The 20,016-nt window shown below is 40.5% G+C and overlaps 1 protein-coding gene across 18 annotated transcripts in view; it reads right to left on the bottom strand.

The window, feature by feature from the left end:
- nrxn3a (neurexin 3a) overlaps positions 1-20,016 on the bottom strand; it is a 140,520-nt gene that overhangs the window by 91,395 nt on the left and 29,109 nt on the right. For 7 of the 18 annotated variants that reach the window (XM_034525292.1, XM_034525296.1, XM_034525303.1 and 4 more), the window contains exon 3: positions 1,878-1,917. The exons of 10 other annotated variants lie outside the window; for them this stretch is intronic. In XM_034525292.1, coding sequence (XP_034381183.1) covers positions 1,878-1,917 — 40 coding nt within the window. Of the gene's footprint in view, positions 1-1,877; positions 1,918-7,938; positions 7,947-19,035; positions 19,068-20,016 lie in introns of all 18 variants that reach the window. One more of the 18 variants, XM_034525302.1, reaches the window with a different exon arrangement.

Below are 20,016 nucleotides of genomic sequence, written 5' to 3'. Positions count from 1 at the left end.
CCTGTCCCAGGACCTCACATCAGATCAGGAAAAACTCCCAAAAAAACCTTTCATGGGGAAAAAAGGATAGAAACCTTCAGGAGAGAAACAGAGGAGGATCCCTCTCCCCAGATGAACAGAAGCAATAGATGTCATGTGTACAGATGAACAGCGTTACAACACATGCAATGAATATGACAGAAATTTATGAAAAATGAGTAGTAGACATGTCTGGATGCAGGAAGCAGGGGCAAGGAGGCAGGACCTAGGATCCATCTAGACTGATATATATGTGTGTATTTATTTATATATATATATATATATATATATATATATATATATATATATATATATATATATATAAATAAAAGTAAAACAGGACTACATGATTCTGACACATCACACGGCTCAAGAAGCTGATGCACCTAACTGAATATTCGATGCACCTAAATCATAAGAGAATGATTGTAGAGTGTAGATAAATGAATAAGGCTAAAATATTGTATGCACACCATAAGAATACATCTGCAGCACATTAATTTGCCCTAGATGTTAAGTGATATAATAAATCTATTAATTTAAACACATTCATACAATTAGCATTTTTTTAACAGCTGTCCTTTCTGCATGTATTAGTTCAAACTGTGTTACTTCTAGTCTGAATCAAAACTTTTTTTACATTTGTGTAATATTATCTAATGATCGAGCTCTGATTGGTCATTAGGCGGTGCTTTTAAAAGACTTGATTGCTATCTCCAACATAACTAACAGCAGGTTAAGTTAACCCTAAGGTTAACCCTAAATTTGTTTGTACTACAGGCAAGTCAAGAATCAAATCCTGTCAAAGCAAGTATCAAATCAACTCTCAATCTCTTGAGGGCAAGTCGAAGTCAAGTCAGAGGTCTTTATTTTTTAATTGCAAGTCATTGGCAAGTCAAATTGTCAAACTGTGAATGCTTTGATTCAAACCACATAACATTTAAACATATTTGTATTTCTGTAACACCCAGATGCAGTACAACAGGGTCCAAAAAGCATTTCGACAAGCTTTATTCCAGGCAGACTTTACAAAACACAACCAGTCTAGGATCTGCTTTCGGGGGAAAAGCCGACAGGCACCAGAGGGAGTTGAGGCAGTTCTCGTGGTCAGGGACAGAAGGCTATGGCGGTTTACAGGGCAGAGGCAAGGCGGGAAAGTCTAAACGGGCAGGGTTGGCGACGGGAGAGCTGTCGTAGGAGGCCTGCTGATAGCTCATGTAAACATTTGTAGCTTAAGAAAGATCCATGAATTAAGTTGTATGATGCAACCAAACAACATCCGTATACATGCATCCATATCCATGACTCATTTAAAAACACAGAACTAGCGGTAGATGATACGCCATGTTCAGGAAAGACCGGAACAGATATGGGTGAGGTATGGCTTTTAATGTCCAGAATAACATTCCAGTAAACATACAAGATGATTTAATGATGTGTGACATTGAGGCACTGTAGTTACAAGTTCACCTGCCACAAACTAAACCTATACTTGTGAGTTGCTGCTATAGGCCGCCTAGTGCGAATATGTCATGCTTGTTAAATGTTCGATAAATCGAGTGATGAAAACCGAGAAGTGTTTTTTTGTGGGTGATTGTTACACCCGGCCTAGGGGAGCCGGAGCGTAGCATACGGACGGGTCTTCCCACCTCCTAAATTAGAACCAATGCTGCAGTTTTGTAAGGAACAATAGTTGTTTATTGTGTCATAGTTTCTTCAGGGTGAGCATGGCCCAAAATAACAAACAAAACAATCTGAGCAAGATACCTAACTTCCCTAGACAACAAAAGAAAGTACAGATGTCTTACCTATCTCCCTACCCGAAAACAGGGTTAAACAAAAAGGCTTCTCACCCCTACCGACACCCTGTCTAACCCCACCACCACCCAAGAATAAGTGCTATGCGGCATGGCCCAGTTGGAAGCTGGAGAGAGAGAGAGCCGGCCCCCACAGGTTCCCTCTTAAGAACTGCCGTCCAATCACCTGCAATTAGAAAAAGGCACAAGGCACAAAGCAAAGCAAAACATGTCATAGCCCCCCTCCCAGGCAGGGAGGTGAACAGCATCAAGGGGAGGCTTTTTACCCTGGGTCATAATAGTGATTTAAATATTGATATTGATTATCTACCTGTCCGTTAAAGAAGAAGCTTCTTGCAGTAGCCAGGGCACTACCAACAAGAACTAGTACAAATAAGAATGGGCTAAGATCATCTAAATGTATTAATCACTTCTTCACAAATACCCCTGAACACTGCTCTAAAGCAGTGTCAGTAGTTCTTGGTTTCAGCGTTCACAATTTAATAGCACTTAAAAAGGAAAACTAAAGTCCAGTAAGCAGCCTGTAGGATTACACACAAAAGGTCATACAAGCACTTCCAAGAAGAATCTTTTATGGAGGATGTAAAGAATCGTAACTGGTCAATAGCGTGTCAAGAGGAGGACCCAGATTTTGCACTCAGTATATTCATGAAATTATTTATGGGAATAGCTGATAAACATGCACCATTGAAAAAAACAAATGTAAATGAAAAATGTGCCTCCTTGGCTCAGTAGAGATTAAAAAACACTTATGGTGCAACGGAATGAGACAAAAATATCGGCTGAAACATCTGGCTTACTGTCTGATAGGAAAATGTACTGTAAATTAAGAAATCATGTTATTAAACTGAACAGAGGGAGAAATAGAGAGTATTACCACAGTAAAAGTGTATAGTAATTGTACAGTAAAGCTGTATTAGTAAATGATTTAATATCAGAATAATCACATTGATTCATTCTGTCTTACTGAAACCTGGCTGAGTCATGAAGAATATGTCAGCCTAAATGAATCAACTCCTACAAGTCATATTAATACTCAAATTCCTCGAGGCACCGGTCGAGGAGGTGGAGTAGCAGCCATCTTTGACTCAAGCCTATTGATAAATCCTAAACCTAAATTAAACTACAACTCATTTGAAAGCCTTGTTCATAGTCTTTCACATCCAACCTTGAAAACAATACAGACAATTCTATTTGTTATACTGTACCGGCCACTAGGTCCATATTCAGAATTTCTATATGAATTCTCAGAGTTTCTATCAAGTTTAGTCCTTAAAACAAGGTTATTATTGTAGGAGATTTTAATATGCCCGTAGATGTCGATAATGATTGCCTTAGTGCTGCATTTATCTCATTGTTGGACTCGATTGGCTTTTGTCAGAGAGTACAGAAACCATATGGCGTTCCACCAATCTGGAAGAATCACGCTTAGTTTAGATGGTCTTAAAACATATAAGAAGGCTCTCCGTAATGCCAGAGCAGCCTATTACTCATCAGTAATAGAGAAAAATAAGAACAACCCCAGGTTTCTCTTTAGCACTGTAGCCAGGCTGACAGAGAGTCACAGCTCTGTGGAGCCGTGTATTCCTATAGACCTCAGTAGTAATGACTTCATGAATTTCTTTAATGAAAATATTTTAACTATTAGAGGCAAGATTGATGATCTCTTGCTCTCAAGTGCCGATCTGTCCTCAAGTGGAGTGGGCTTGGAAACTAAACTTGAAAGTTATGGATTCAGCATTACGGCATTCTCTTGGATTGTCAGTTATCTTTCTGAGAGATTGCAAAGAGTCTTTTATAATGGTAGTTTATCAGACTGTAAATATGTTAGTTGCTTAGGCCCCTTACTCTTTTATATTTTCATAAATGATCTCCCTTTGTCAATCAAGAATGCCAAAATGGTAATGTATCCAGATGACATGCCACTGTATAGCAATGCTTCAAACAAACAGGAACCTGCAACCATTCTAAATCAGGATCTGGAGTGAACATTTCTAAAAATGAAAGTATTGTTTGGCCCAAGGAATATGCTCAATGACAGCCTTCAGTTATCAAGCTCCTCTTTTATGGAACCAGCTTCCACTTTCAGTCTGGGAGGCAGACAGTCACCTCATTTAAGAGTAGACTTAAGACTTTCCTCTTTAATAGTGCTTATAGTTAGGGCTGAATCAGGTTTTGTTCTGTGGAAATCCTTGGCAACACCACTGAAAAAGATAAACCTTCCGAGATTAGAGCTTGCCTAAGCAACTCTCGCAGCCAGAATGGATATATTGTTGAGGTTGGAATTGGAAACTTAACTTGTGCGTTCAGTGTTTGGACAGGCTATGCTAAAATATATATGACATTAAGGATGAATACACCTAAGTGTCTAACAGGACTTATTTGATCAATGAGCTAACAAGCAAATGCCAGTAGAGGTTCATCTGCTCAAAAGGAAATATCCAGCTGACGAGGTACCACGTGGTTTGAATGCCGAAACCTTCTTGTGTGAACAAGATGGTTTCAAGGACCATAACTAAAGGCAAAAGTTGCATCAAGATCTCGAGTCCATCTCTCAACAATGCTGAAGTAAAGAAGGAAGTCAGCAAACTACAATACATCTAGAATTCAGCTGCTCGTCTCCTCTCCCACTCCCTGCACAGAGATTACATCACCCCAGTCCTTCTAAAGCTCCACTGGCTCCCCTACAGCAAATAATTCAGTTCAAGATTCTCCTCACAAAGCCCTTCACAACCCTGAACCTGAGAGCCCCTTTCTGACCTCCTGCACCGACAGGCTCCCACTAACTCTGCTTCCTCCCCGGAGTCTTTGTGACTTCACGTCTCATAGGGTCCACTGGACTTGGCTGTGTCTGATGCCTCTTTGCTGGTGAGCCGGCCTCCTGCCTTGACTCTGCTGATGCGCCCCCCCTCCTCTCTACATCCTTCGGTTTCATGGATTGTGGAGGTCCATTCATACATTTTGTCATATTCATTGAATGTGTTTATGTAACTCTGTAATGCTATTCATTCTGTACACGTGACATCTATTGCTTCTGTCCATCCGGGGAGAGGGATCCTCCTCTGTTGTTCTCCTGAAGGCTTCTTCTCTTTTTTTCCCCCGTGAAAGGGTTTTTTCTATTTCTTGGAAGTTTTCCGGATCCGATGTGAGGTCCTGGGACAGGGATGTCGTTTGTGTACAGATGGTAAAGCCCTCTGAGGCAAATTTGTAATTTGTGATATTGGGCTATATAAAATTAACTTAATTGAATTGAATTGGTGACACACAGCTTCACCTGTCAATGTCAGGTTTCGGCAATAGAACAGGTCAAGAAGACCAAACTACTGGGTGTAGTGTTGGACAAACAGTTGTTGTGGTGTGAGCACATTGGCGGTATTGTCACTAAAATGGGAAGGGGCATAGCTATGACCAGAAAGTGCTTTGCTTATTTAACACTATTGTTTTTCAGGCGTTACAGTCCTTGATCTTTTGTCACCTGCTATACTGTTCATTCATATGGTCAGCAGCTGCTAAGAAGGACATAAATAAACTACAACTGGTTCAAAACCGAGCTACCTGATTAACATTTCAGTGTTCAATAAGAACTAATAAAGCATATATACACTCTTGCCTGTCATGGTTCTCATTGGAAAATACACTTCACTATAGCCTTCTCTTGTTTTTCAGAAAGGTAGTATTTAATCAGACACCTGAATATTTCTCAAATCAGTTACAATATACACGTAACAGACATAACCATCACACAAGGAACACTAGCTTAGTTCGCTTGATACCTCCAACCCCAAGAAAAAAACTCCTCAAACGTAGTTATTGTTCGTGCAATTACTTCTTGGAATTTACTACCTCCTCATATATCTCATAGAGCTAATAATCTGTAATTTAAAAAACAATTAAAGGCGCACCTCAGCCATTAACCACTTGCCATTAACCACTTGACATTGCTTTTCTAGTCACCTGCACAATATACATCCTAGTCCTTGACTGCACTTATGCATCTGACTGTACCATTTTAATTTTTGGTATTTTTATTATTCTGTTTGTACTATTTTTAACTGGTTTGTTTCACATGTTTTGCACGTTTTGTATATGTTACATTTTGTCCTCACTGTGGACCCCAGAAAGATTAGCGGCCGCTAAGGTGTCAGCTAATGGAGAACCAGTTAATAAACTAAACATCACAATCTGCTGCAAAATGCCCCAGTGAATGCTGGAGTTCACGGTCTGATGAGGCCAACAGGACCACATCATCTGCGAACGGCAGAGAGGCGATCCCGAGACCGAAACCTGACATTCTCCACCCCCAGCTGCGCCTAGATATCTTGTTCATGAAAGTCATGAACAGGACCGGTGATAAAGGGCAACCCTGGCGGAGGCCGACACCCACCGGGAACGTATCTGACTTAAGAATACAAACACAGCTCCTACTGCAATCATACAGATACCGGATGGCCCGTTGCTACGGGTCAGGCACCGCATACTCCGACAAAAACCCCAAAGGCACCCGGTCGAAAGACTTCTCCAAGTCTACAAAGCACATGTAGACTGGTTGGGCAAGCTCCCTGGACCCCTCCAGTAGTCTTGCAAGGATTAAGAGATGGTCCACTGTTCTACGACCGTGACGGAATCCGCACTGCTCCTCTTGAATCTGAGGTTCAACAAACAGTTGGAGCCTCCTTTCAAGCACCCTGGCATAAGCCCCCGGGAGGCTGAGTAGTGTGATACTCCGATAGTTCTAGCACACTCGCCAGTCCCCCTTTTTGAAAATGGGAACATCATCCCAGTCTGCCAGTCCATGGGCACTGTTCCCGAACCCTATGGGACATTGAAAAGGCATGTCAGTTAAGAGAGCCAAACAATGTCCAGCATCTTCAGCATCACAGGGCAGATCTCATCCACCCCCGGCGCCTTGCCACCAAGGAGCTTGTTGACTACCTTAGCGGCCTTCGCGAGGCATATGGGGCGAGGGTTAGGGTTCCAGAGCCAGTGCTGTACATGGAGGTGAGCCCAACTATATCTAGCTGGTACCTCTCCACCTCCTGCACTAGTTCAGGCTCTTCCCCTGCTAGCAAGGTGATGTTCCACGTCCCGAGAGCTATTCTTTGCTGCTGGAGATCGGCTCGCCCAGGCCCCCTGCCTGGCCCCCTCCCTAATCCAAATAGCACCCAGCCCTGATGCTTGTCCCTCCAGGTGGTGAGTCCAAAGGGGGGCTGCTCCATGTTCTTTCTTTGGGCTGAGCCCTACCGGGCCCCATTGGTGAAGGTTCTGCTCACCAGACGCTTGCCGGCGAGCTCTCCTCCTAGGTCTGACTCCGGGAGGGTTCCCCGGTTTCCAAGGTGGCTGGATTCCGTGGGTCGCTATCAGGGTTTTTTGAACCAGGGGCTAATGCTCCCAGCCACTCAAACTCCTCCACCATGATTTGCGGAGGAGTTTATTTATTTTTTAATTTGCCTCAGAGGGCTATACAATCTGTACACATACGACATCTTCTGTCCCGGGACCTCACAGCTGAGCAGAAAAAACTCCCTCCCAAAAACCCTTTAACCAGGTGGGGGAATGCAGGCGATGGGAGAAGTAAAGAGAGCTTGCAGATAGCTATAATCTAACAGCATCTAAGGCCTAATCCTGCCAGTAGAATTGCTATTTCCTATCAAATAGCTGGCTCGTGACACAGTGGTTATACTTGTGATAAGACATAAAGAAGCAAAGACGGGAACAATTATTCTAATCTTGATCAAATTGAAATACAAGCAGGGAAGTGGTAAAAGAAAGAGAGGAATGGGCCCCCAGAGCTGAGGGTTAACACAGAGAAATGGTCCAGTCAGGACTTGTTATCTGGGAGATCATTTTCAATTAACTCACTTGTTTAAGAATGGGCTCTGTCACAAAACAATCCATCAGCCACCACGACACTATGAGGATCCCCCCCCCCTGCGCCTCACACTGAAAAAGTTGGGGTAGGAAAATAGTCACTGCTTTCATCTCTTTAACATAGACAACTAAGGCATAATCAGTGGTGGTGGTGGTGATGATGATGATGATGATGATGGAGCAGAGAATGTTTTTCTCGAGAATGTCACAGTAAAAATATTAACAGTAATTCGACTTCCCAGTCTTACCTGCCCTGCCTTTTCAAATTACTGATATTGCAAATGTGCAACTTGTTTGTTTGCCCTTGGTTAATGAGCAGTATAGAAATGTAGATTTCAATCATAAGCCACGTATCGCGGAAACCACAGCTCACCCAAACTCCCTTGGGAGCGCATCCCCATTCCCTCTAACTGCAAACTGACATCTTATCTCACTGTTAGTATGACAGTCTGACATTGCAGTTGGTCTTACTTCCAAAACACCTCCAATGATAGAACAATAATCAAGTATTAAAAACATGACTGTTATTTCACAAAGGGCTCTACTAGACATTTTCCCACCAGCTCATTAATTCATTATAAATTGGAGAATACACTTAATAAATAAACTGTGTCCTCTGTGGCTGCATGGTGGGCGAGTACCATCTGTAGGTTCAAATGTACATACTGTAACCATTGTGCTCTTTTTTCAAGAAAGGATAATTACATACTTTTTGGACTTAATTGAGGAAAATACATCAAAAGCCATTCAGTAGTAGTTGCTAATGGCATTAATTGAGTGACAACTGACAGTTGATGTTGCTGAAAGAGATGCTGTTAACTTCAGTGATGTACTACTCACTAGAGAACCACACATTCCTACACCAATGAGTCAAATACTGCAGCTTGGTCAGTGACCCTAAGCTTCAAACTATGATGCTCTGCTTTCCCCTCCAGTGTCAGTTTTGATTGTGTCAGAGATGATGTGTCAACATTGCATATTGTCTTTTAAAAATATACCTTGTTTTCAAAGGAAGTTATGTTTAGACAACAAAACCACTTCGAAAGGTTTAGGAAAAAAGCGTGGTTGACTTTAACTTGACTGACTAACGACTAACATGACTCAAGCGGGTCACGTGCCTAATGACACTAATGACTCACAGACATAAGACTGACGCAACCAATCATGAGTTTCACATAGGACAAGAACAGCATTCTCCTGAATGAAAGTTCCTCGTTTGTTTGACGCATTCATCTCCCCTCCAACCGGATCTGTGTGGACCATCTCACACTCATACTGCGTCAGTTACTCTGTGTGTAATAATGAGACGGGTGGGTTTACACTGGCGGTAGTTGCATGCCTGTTGAGTTGCTTATGCTGTGTTCTCACCAGATGCAAAGCGAATTTTCACATCACGCTACTTGCACCAAGTTCGACCATGGGATTATTTGCATTTATTTGCTATTCTCATGGTAGACGTGCCAGAGAGGTGGAGCGGCTTACCACCGTGTCGACAATGTTTCATAAATCATGGACAAAATACCCACGATTGCTGCTTTTGTACTCGGGAGACCATGGAAGTGAAAGAGAAGAACGGGCCAGCTAAACTGAGGGATAACGAAGAGAAATGGTCCAGTCAGGACTTGTTATCTGTGAGGTCATCTTCAATTAACTCACTGTTGTTTAAGACTGTGGGCTCAGTCACAACACAATCCATCAGCCACCACGACACGAGTATCTGCATGAGTGCAGCTTTACAACATTTTAATTAACACTTTATTGATCCCACAGTAGGGAAATCCTTCTCTGCATTTGACCCATCCTTAGTTATTAAGGAGCAGTGAGCTGAAGTGAAGCGCCTGAGGAGCAACTGGGGATTCAGTGTGTTGCTCAAGGACACTTCAACATGAAACTATGGGGAGAGCGGGGTGATGATAATGTGGGAGAAGAGATGATGTTACATTGTGTTCTGTAGAATTTCAATTACAATATGAATATGAACTAATGATTATCTCTTCAAGACCCACGTAGAATCAACATCAGTCTTACCTGCCCTGCCTAGTCTAGTTATTACTGATATTGTAAATGAGCAAACATACCTCTAAATAAAAGGACCTGTACTTATATAGCGCTTTTCTAGTCTTCCGACCACTCAAAGCGCTTTAACTATACATCACTTCATTCACACCCATTCATACACTGATGGGAGGAGCTAGAAAAGAAGAAAGAAATGTACACTTTTATTTATCCCTGTGGGTAAATTATTCTCTGCACTTACCTTAGTTATTAAGAAGCAGTGGGGGGGGGGGATTAAGTGTCTTGCACAAGGACACATCGACATGGGCTAGTGGAGCCAGGTATCGAACCGCCTATCCTCTGATTGAAGGACTCACCACTGAGCCACAGTCGCCCTCACCCTCTATTGCTGCTTTGAACTGCCATATTCCCAGTATAGCAAGCCACATGTCAGCTGGTTTACAACAGTTGTATAAACCCAAAATAAACTGATTTTGTTGTAATTTAAATGGAATAAAGGGATAAAAAGAATGCTGAAATAACATACATATACAGATTAATAAAAATGTCTTAATTCATATTTCTTTTGGTCAAACGGATGCTAGTTTTCTGAATGTGTTTGGATCGATTAGTGCTAGGCTTTGCAAACCTATCAACCCTCAGCTGCAGCCTTTGAGTTTAATACACAATTAAAAAGGTACTACTATCATGAAAGAGATGAATAAACTGATTTGGTTGTAATTTAAATGGAATAAAGGTATAAAAAGGATGAATAAATGTAAGTATGGCACACTATCATTTGAGAAAGACAGAGACGCAACAGACACTGATTTTCTCATGTGCTCCGTCAGTTTTGATTTTACACATGAACAACACATGAACAAATGAATTAACCCTCCTGAAATGATAATAAGTTTGTCATAAAAAATAAATCAACATCTCGCTATGATGGTTGTTTCTTACAGGTATTTAACATGTTAATATATTGATAGAATGAGGATATTTTGGGAATGTTGACAACACTTTGGAAATCAATTCATAATTTATTTAGTTTCATATCAGAAGAGCATGGCAACAAAATGAATGGACAACAGTAGAACAGTTCAGAAGCACCATGTGTAATGAGGAAGTAAAATTGCAGACCCAATATGCCAGCAGAGTAAAATAAGTTTGACCTGCTGTTATGTTGTTGGAATAAATAACCATAAAACATTACGACTTATTTCGTCATTTTACTTAGATATGCTTGGATATTGCTTGTATTTTTGCAACAAACGACTAACTTCTGCAGCAGAAGTTGACATTCGCCACTAATCGGCTAAACAGTTTGGGAACAGCAGCAAGCATACATTGAGAATTCAACCAATATCTGATCGATAGGTCCCTCAGGGAAGTCTCTGGATGAAGTTTATTAATTCAGATTGTGTCATTGACATTTCAGTTGTATAATCCTTCGGTGGATGTTCACTACAGTGTGGCATTATCCTAATAATAGAATGAATGCATTTACTTTTGCTGTGTTTTGGAGAAGAAAAAAACAGCTCATAGAAATATTGTGTGCTCTTACGTCTAAATGCAGAATTGACCTCAGCAGGCAATCACCTGCATCGCAAAGATGGCAGAGTGAAGGAAATGGATTTGTGTTCAGACTGGTGGAAGATTTTTTTTAAAACACTTTACTGTGTGCGTTAAATGCAATTTTACAAGTGTAGAATTGAGATCCACAAATGCCTTTTTAAATCGCAAATTAAACTGGATTCACAAATGCCTGTTCAATGGCTGTTGGGAAGATATTAATGAATTCATATTAATGTATTCATATGTATTCTGTATTATTATATTTGCACAATCTTTTTTGTATTTTTGAAAGGTGTTTTATGTTTACAGGTTACACATTTACACACAGCGTGTCAATTTGTTCACACAAATAATACTGAGACAAATCTATCTCGATACAAAAACACACCCGCTGGACAATATGTTCAAGCTGTAAATCCATTTTCTCCTTTCAAAGTTAAGTTTTCCTCTCATCTACCTTTTGGGCTAACAGTGAATCTCACTTATATTTGCAAGGGAAGGGAACGCTGTATCTTTCAACTCATAGACTGAAGAAGACAGTCACAGTGATGACACCCATAGGATTTGGCCATCGGCATCTTGGTTTTTGGCTGTCACCACTTTATTTTTTTTTATTTAGGCAACCAAAATGTTATTAACCATTTTAACCAAATGAAAACACAATGTGAAAGGGTTAAAGTTGTAAGATGAAAACATGGACAACTCCCCAACCAGAGAACACACTGGTAACAACCTTTCAATCACAAGGTAGCCCTTAAAGCATAGCCTGCTTTAAGGTCTCTAAAATGGACCATACTTTATTAAATGAAGATCATGCTGAAGAAGACTTGAAACTAGTGATTGGGACCATAAATGGTAATGGACTTCCATTTGTATAGCGCCTTTCGAGTCTTCTGATTGTAACCGGTTGTATAAGGACCCAAATGCAACACACAAGATTCCAGGTATCTTTGACTGTTATTTCAAACTTCCGGAAACAGTTAAACAGAGTCAGGATCAAAAGGCTGGTGGGTTTACCGGGAGACAGCACACACATTTAAAGTCAAAGATGTAGTTACCTGATACGATTTTGATGCTTTAGAATGGCAATATGGCTCGATAGCGCCCCCTACAAACATTCATTTAAGCAGCCCCGGCGCTACGCTTCACCTACATTAATTAAACTTGGTAGGCATATGTAAAACATGTAAACTGAAAGGAAAGTCTCTTGGGACCATGCTCTAAACGGTACCGGAAGTCAGTTTGTGTGATTTTTCCAGTAATTCTTGTGTATTTCAAGCAACTATATGTTACTAAACTCCTGATGAAGGAAATTGATCAGATCCCCTTCAAATGTATTATGTTGATGCATGTTGTCTCGGGCCATACAGTGGATACAGCAAGTGGTGGACTGTTTGCAGTATAGTATAATTTCCAGCATCGCTCCATGCAGGAAAAAACGTCTAACTCACAGACGCTTACTCCGACGGTCGCAGACATTCCCGGGCCGCTTGAGCCGGCGTCTGGCCAGTACCCCCGACGTGGGGGAGGAACGAGGACCCGCACATCGCTGCGTGCAGCTTTAATTGTGTTTATTTTGGTAACTAAGGATGCTTTCAATCAGGACGGTGTTATCAGCTATGACTGCCATATGAAAGCAAGAAGAAGCTCTGATAACAACACACACAGACAGAGGGAGAGTAGGTAGACATAACTACTCTATCTTTACATAGATAATAGTTTGATGAGATATTAATACCCTGAATGTTGTATATTGCAACAGTTGGAATAGTGCATTTGTTGGGCACTATTTTCTGTGACTAATTTGGTGCTCTAATAGAGGTAACAGGTAGTTAAATTAACTTGAATTAGGCAAGCTTTTGAGAGAACTAAACCTGGAGCCAGCTAACAATATGGAGAAAAAAAAGAGACAGAGAGTAGAGCTTCACCAGTTCCAACACCTGCCACATTCAGCAGCTTTATTGGATGATATGGATGTAGATCGATACTGTCATATAGACAGCTTTCTGTACGTACACACACATACACACACACAGACTAGTCGTGGACACACACCAAATAAAGTTATTACGTGCCCCAGTGAGTGCATTATGATCTCACCCCTCCTGCATGATAGCTTCTGGGGCTGAAATGGCCAAAAAGAAAAGATCCTACAAAGGAGGTATCCACGTACACACTCAAACAAATGCAGAGATTATAAAAGGAATGTGAGAATATGAAGTGAAATGTGTAAACTTGTTTACCTGACAAGAACCTCTAGTGGTCCTGCAAATCCTGACTGTTGTCTGTCCAAAATGAAGGCAGACATAGCCTGATGCTGTAAAACAGACGATCAGGGTGGATGTGTGTAAACAAATCTCACAGGTCTGTTCTTTCAGCCATGACCATGAATGTTTCCTGGTTTTGTTCTCAAACCTCTATTACATGTTGTTTACATATGGCAACAACTACTTTATCTCAATTGTACTAAAGACATTAACATAAAATCCATGTTTTCGGTTTAGTTGTAAAACAGGGCTTTTACATGATAGATTATTGATCACATAAGCAGGACATCTTGATCAGAGGGCTCCCAAAGCTAGGTAAAAACATTAAAATGATATCTGGAGTAAGGGATTATGTTTAGTGTTTCCTTGCTTGTTCGACTACAACAAGGGGAGAATTTGGGTCAGAAGATAGAATGTAATGTGAATTTGTGGAGGAGGATGATACTGTAACTAAATCAACCTTTTATAACGTAAAACCCACTTTTGATTGTTAAACCAATTCCGTGAAAATGACAAAGAAGAAAAGAAAAACTGGCCTGTAAATATATACAATACTGTAAATGGACCTGTACTTATATAGCACTTTTCTAGTCTTCCGACCACTTAAAGCACTTTAACACTACATCATTCACCCATTCACACACTGATTGGAGGGGCTAAGGTTCCACCCGCACATCAGCAGTAACTAACATTCACATTCATACACCGTAGGCACAGCCATGGGAGACATTTGGGGTAAAGTGTCTTGTCCAAAGACACATCTTATTTATGAATTCTTTGCATCTGTTTGTTTTGAAATTCTGATTGTGACGACATTATAAAATAACCCAGAATATGATTATGGTTTCTCTTGAACACTGTAATTACTTTATTAGGCTTTATGTTTCAGGTTAAACTTAAATTGTATAACTCATCAAACCCGACACTTCTGAACAATCAGCCTCACGTGACTGAATGCCAAGGATGATAAATAATGTAAAAAGTGTTTCTGCTGACAGACAGACTCTCTCTCTCTGACTATAATTGTATCCATCATAAACGTTAATGAGGGAAGTAACAGATAAAGAAAAGACAAATCTTTTTATAAATGAAGAAAGTTCTTTGTGGTCCATCTGTTGTTCAGACCTACAATGAAGATATATTTTAACCAAATGGTGAATCAGAAATCAAAACTAATACATAGAGATTAATCTCTGATCGTCTTCACTCTGGTATGAAACTCCAGCGATCAGTCCGATCAGCTGCAGCGTCCAATCAAAGCCTCGAGCTTATCTTATATCTTATACTCGTCGTAGTGAAGCTGGCACGAGGCGCGCACAAGACAATTATGTAATCACAGCTGCAAGTGGTTGAGGCGTTTGATGTACACCTCATCATTGTTGTCACTTGGCCACTCGACTGTCACAAATAGTTCACTGATAAAAGCACGGTTTACATGTCTAGGGATTATACAAATAATTCAGTTTGAAATGCTTTCCAATCAGGTCTTAAAATTTACATTTCAGTAAATACTTTGCTGCCAAATCAAATAGTTCACAGGATATTGTCAACCTTTGATTCTTTATAATGTGTGTAATACTTAACTTGTTTTTTTACAGGGCTTGTACAAAGGTAATAAAATAGTCCATTAATATTTTATATGAGTTTACAGATAATAGTGATCCCTCTTTGGTATTGTGGAGGTTATTTCATGGCTTTTGGTCAGTCACACCTGCAGTCTATGGGAATATCTATGAGTTACACTTGTTGTCTTGGATTCTTCACAGTTCATTGATGCCCTCATGATGAGAATATTGTAGTGCAGAGCACCTCCAATCATGCTCAGAGCTTGCACCCTGTCTCAACCGCGAGTATAAATAACGCTTCAGTTACTATTGTGAACCCAGAACGCCATTTTGTCTGTTCCTCCTCTCTCTCCCTAACACCCACACACACACTATGTGGTTTGTTTAGTTTAGTTTGATTTATATTGTGTGTTTCACCTTTATTCTACACTGGTCTATTTGATGCTGAATACCACCTCTGATATGTCACATCTCCTCCAACTTAATAGCTATTGATATCAATCCTGTACATTTTTGGTTTGAGTTATTAATTCAGGTATTATAATTTGGGAATATAATAATCTAATAAACCACAGTTCCAAATTGATGGTTTATTGTATTTTATTAGACTTCATTATTTGTCTATTATGTTTCTTTTGTTAAGAAAATTGGTGCACCAAGGAGATTATTAATTAATTATATCATATTCAATATACTTATTAATTATTTTTGAAAATAATAATTTATTTTTATAGCCATTTAAAGCCTTTTTGAGATACTGCACCTTCATCATGTTGGTGCCCTGTTAAAAATATTGCACATGTATCAATACAATCATTTTATTCATGTTATTAATAATATTTCATATTTGCTAATGACCAGACATGGACACCTGCTTCACAATATTTCTAAATTCCAAAAAAACATTTATTGGCTTCTTTAATTTAATCTAGCCATTATGGTTTTTTCGGTTATTTGGGAGTTTTTCCTGATCCGATGTGAGGTCCTGGGACAGGGATGTCATATGTGTACAGATTGTAAAGTCCTCTGAGGATAATTTGTATTTTTTTATTTTAACAAATGCGTAATGTTGCCATATGGCAATGTACCCTCTTTGAAATATTGTTCTTGTTTTTCAAATATGACCTACATGTTTTTTTTAAATCATGCAACTTCACTATAGCTCAGTCATATTTCAATTTTCTGTCAACATGGTCACATGATCACAAAATGCTTGAAAATTTCAACTTTTGTGTTAAATAGCTAAATTATTACAATGGCATTTAGATTATCCACCAGCCATTTTTTGAGTTGGAATGAACATTGTAGGGACTGCTACAGAAAAACCTTAATGCATATTGTGTTACATTCCGGCCAATAAAGCAGGTTGCACCCATTCCATTTCTTAACTGTGTTAATTTGATCCTCTGTGCATCTCTATTGTGAGAAGCTATGAATCCAGAGTTTCTGGGTGGATGATAAATGGAGAGAGGGACAGTAATCTGAGGGGAGGCAGGGTGATGGAGGATTGCTGAGGGAGACAGAGGCACAAGGGAAGTGGTGGTTGTGTGTGTGTGTGTGTGTGTGTGTGTGTGTGTGTGTGTGTGTGTGTGTGTGTGTGTGTGTGTGTGTGTGTGTGTGTGTGTGTGTGTGTGTGTGTGTATGTGTGTGTGGGTGTGTGGGGGGAGGTGTACGGGAGATAACATCAGTAATTTCAGCATGCTGGCGGATTTCCATTTGTTTGGTGGCTTGACCAATGATGCGTTGAGATGTCTGCGCCTATCGGCAAAGTAGAGATGAAACTGAAAGGCGGGAAGAGGAATGGAGCCACTGAGGCATTAGCTCCGAGTAAGAAAGGGAAGATGTGCTGTCCTTTTGATGGAGGCTGAGACACACATACAGGGATAATGATCGATAAACTGAGTCAGTTATCAGTGTCCATTGATACTGGATGTTAGCAGTCCAGGGGTTTCTGAGAAGGGTCCTGCTCCACAATCTTTATAGCAAAAATACTGACACCATCGTGTTATTCAGTAAGAAAAATCCCACATGGATTACATTGTGCACATCAATTATTAAATTGAGAGTACAAATAACTCATTTGTAATATGAAATGCTCATAATAATCTAACACGAACAATTCACATAGTCTCTGTCTCCTTCAGGAGTAACAATACTTTGCTTTAATTAGGAGCACCATTAACTATTACAGAACTACTACATTCAAAAATCACACTCTTGGCAATTCACATGAAGGCATGTCTGGAGTCATAATAGTGTGTGTGAGGTACACGTTTTTACAATAACTACATCTTACGACAACACGAGTACAGACACACATTAGAAAGTCCCAACATTGATTTACAAGTAACATTGTTGCATTAATGATTAGTGTATCAATGCCATGAGCACTGCACATATAGATAAAGTGTACCAGAATGTTTGTTTGGGTATCTTTGGCCTATTTTGGATCCATCTGCATATGCACATGTATAGCCATCAATAGCTGTTTCAACATCCCAGAACAATATATCTCAGCACCAGTAAAATATGTTGTGTTCACCTCTATACTTGAACATGTTTACATTCTGTTCTCCATTTCCATGTCATATACTGCTCCATATTTCCTATCCCATTGTCCCTATCCACTTCTCTTTACTTACTTACATCTTTTTCTTCCAGCACTAGCATTTGCTCTTTTTTTTTGCCTAATTTGAATGTTCTATTATACTGGCACTGTCCATGGAGACTTTAACTACTGATGCACTGCAAACTGTACTGTTGTGTGTTTGTGTAAACCTCTACATAGGCCCCAGTTAATCCCACTTCACAGGCAGTGTGTGTATATGTGGGTGGATGGGTGGGTGTGTGTGTGTGAGTGCATGAGGCATGAGGCATGTCTGTACATTCACATGTGCACGTCTTCCCACATATGCAGAAGTGAAGGATGACCCCATCTACTCTTACAGAACTCTCTGAGGCATGACAGTGAGGTTGGCTTCATCCCTGGAGGCTTTAATTTACTGCCACATCCCAAACCCCCAGCCGTATCCTAAACACACACACACACACACACACACACACACACACACACGCACACTTCTTATGGCTATTATCTGGGCTGTTAAAGCCTATTTTGATACCTAATGAAGGGCCACATTTGCCATTTCTCAGCTGACGGTCACCATGGTTTCCACGAGAAGAAGAGAATTAGTGTATTTAAACGAGAGAAAAGTAAACTGTGATGGGATGAATGAGAGATGAGGGCTGAATCTGATTTGATGTATTTGTCCTAACTGAAGAGAAATAAAATGACAACTTGTTAATAAAGACAGAGTGTGATAGAAGAAGACTACTGGAAAGATGAAAAAATCAGTTTGCCTATTAACCTGTTAACATTAAAGAATTGTTCTGATTCAATACTACATGAGGGTTGATTTCTTAGCTTTGACAATCATGTGTATCTAGTAATAGCTGAGATTTAGAACCACAAATGTTTGGAGGATATGTTCAATATAGAGGATTTCAGAGAAAGAGTTTGCCTTTGATTTTATAAAATTCTGAACACTCCTTATTTGGCCTCTAAAACGTACCTGATAGCTACAACAAGATTGTTGTTTTCTTCTCTTTCTTTCTCTCCTTTATCTTTCACTTTTCCATGTTTTATTTCACTCTTTTATCTTTCTTTCTGCCACATTCCCCTGTACCTGTCTTGTACAGTATATAATCCCTACAGCTCCTCATCCTTTGCCAGTCACCATTTCTTTCTCATTTTTTATCAGCCTCGTCTGATGGACGGTTTGTCCTTTAACTCAAAGACATAATTGCATTTTGAGAGGGCCAGATGCATGAAGGGCCAGATTAATCACAACACTAAACTAATTTCTGAAGGACAGTTGTAAGGTGTTGGGCAATGATTCCACACACGGTCTCTAAGCAGAAGTGTACGTCTCCGACAATGAGATGTGGCAGAGCTAATACTGCATGAACACTGTGGCCTATTGAGAAGACAGTCAGGTCCATATGATGAGACGCCTGTCAGCCTCCACAGAAAACTGTAGCCTCCTCTGAACAGCAGGTTCTGTCAGTGTGTGTGTGGTCTATCTGGGTTTTGGGCTTTCAACAATTTTGAATTTGATGGACTTGAGGGGAAATGAGCCACAGTTACTCTGTCGTCTTCTAGCAGCAGGGAGCCAGGAACCAGCCTGCTGTAACCAGTGTAACGTTAGCATGTAAATGTGGTTTGCAAACTAATGTTAGCTAACTAACTAGCCACCTGTCATGTTTACCTCTTAGCCAAGCTACATTTTTCCTTTTTTACAAGATTTTAACAAACGGCAGCCCACAAAACCAAGCCGTGGTCAGTTGACAAGGTGCAGATGTTCCTGTGTTTGGCTGCTGATGAACTTATCCAGTGAGAGCTGTATCGTATTGAAGATAATGACATGGCAGTCGCTATGCCAATATACTATCTATCTAGAAATGTGCCTGGTACTAACAGGAAGTTGTGCCAAACCATGCAGTGGAATTGAGACATTAGACAAACAACTTTTGACAAATGATGATGATGAACCTTTGCCAAAAACACAACTGCACATACCTTTTTACAACCTTGTTTATCCACACACATGTGAGCCTTTGTGTCAGCATGAAGCTGAAAGAAAGGGGCATTCGATGGGATGAAGTAAATAGTAAGGGATTTTGGATCGCAGCGGGGAAGCCCATCCCTCACACACACCCGCGGGCTGCCAACACGCACGCGCGCACACGCTTGCGTGCACGCACCCCCCCCCCCCCCCCCCCCACACACACACACACACACACACACAGGGCCTCTGCAGGCCTTCCTAAGGCTAAGTGGCATTAACCTCTTTCTCTCATGGGGCCCAGACAAAAGCCCCAGAGGAGCGCAAATAATCACCTCTCTAT

Source organism: Cyclopterus lumpus, chromosome 22 (assembly GCF_009769545.1).
Source record: "Cyclopterus lumpus isolate fCycLum1 chromosome 22, fCycLum1.pri, whole genome shotgun sequence".
Classification (NCBI taxonomy): Eukaryota; Metazoa; Chordata; class Actinopteri; order Perciformes; family Cyclopteridae; genus Cyclopterus; species Cyclopterus lumpus.
This window is presented reverse-complemented; position numbering and strand designations above follow the sequence as displayed.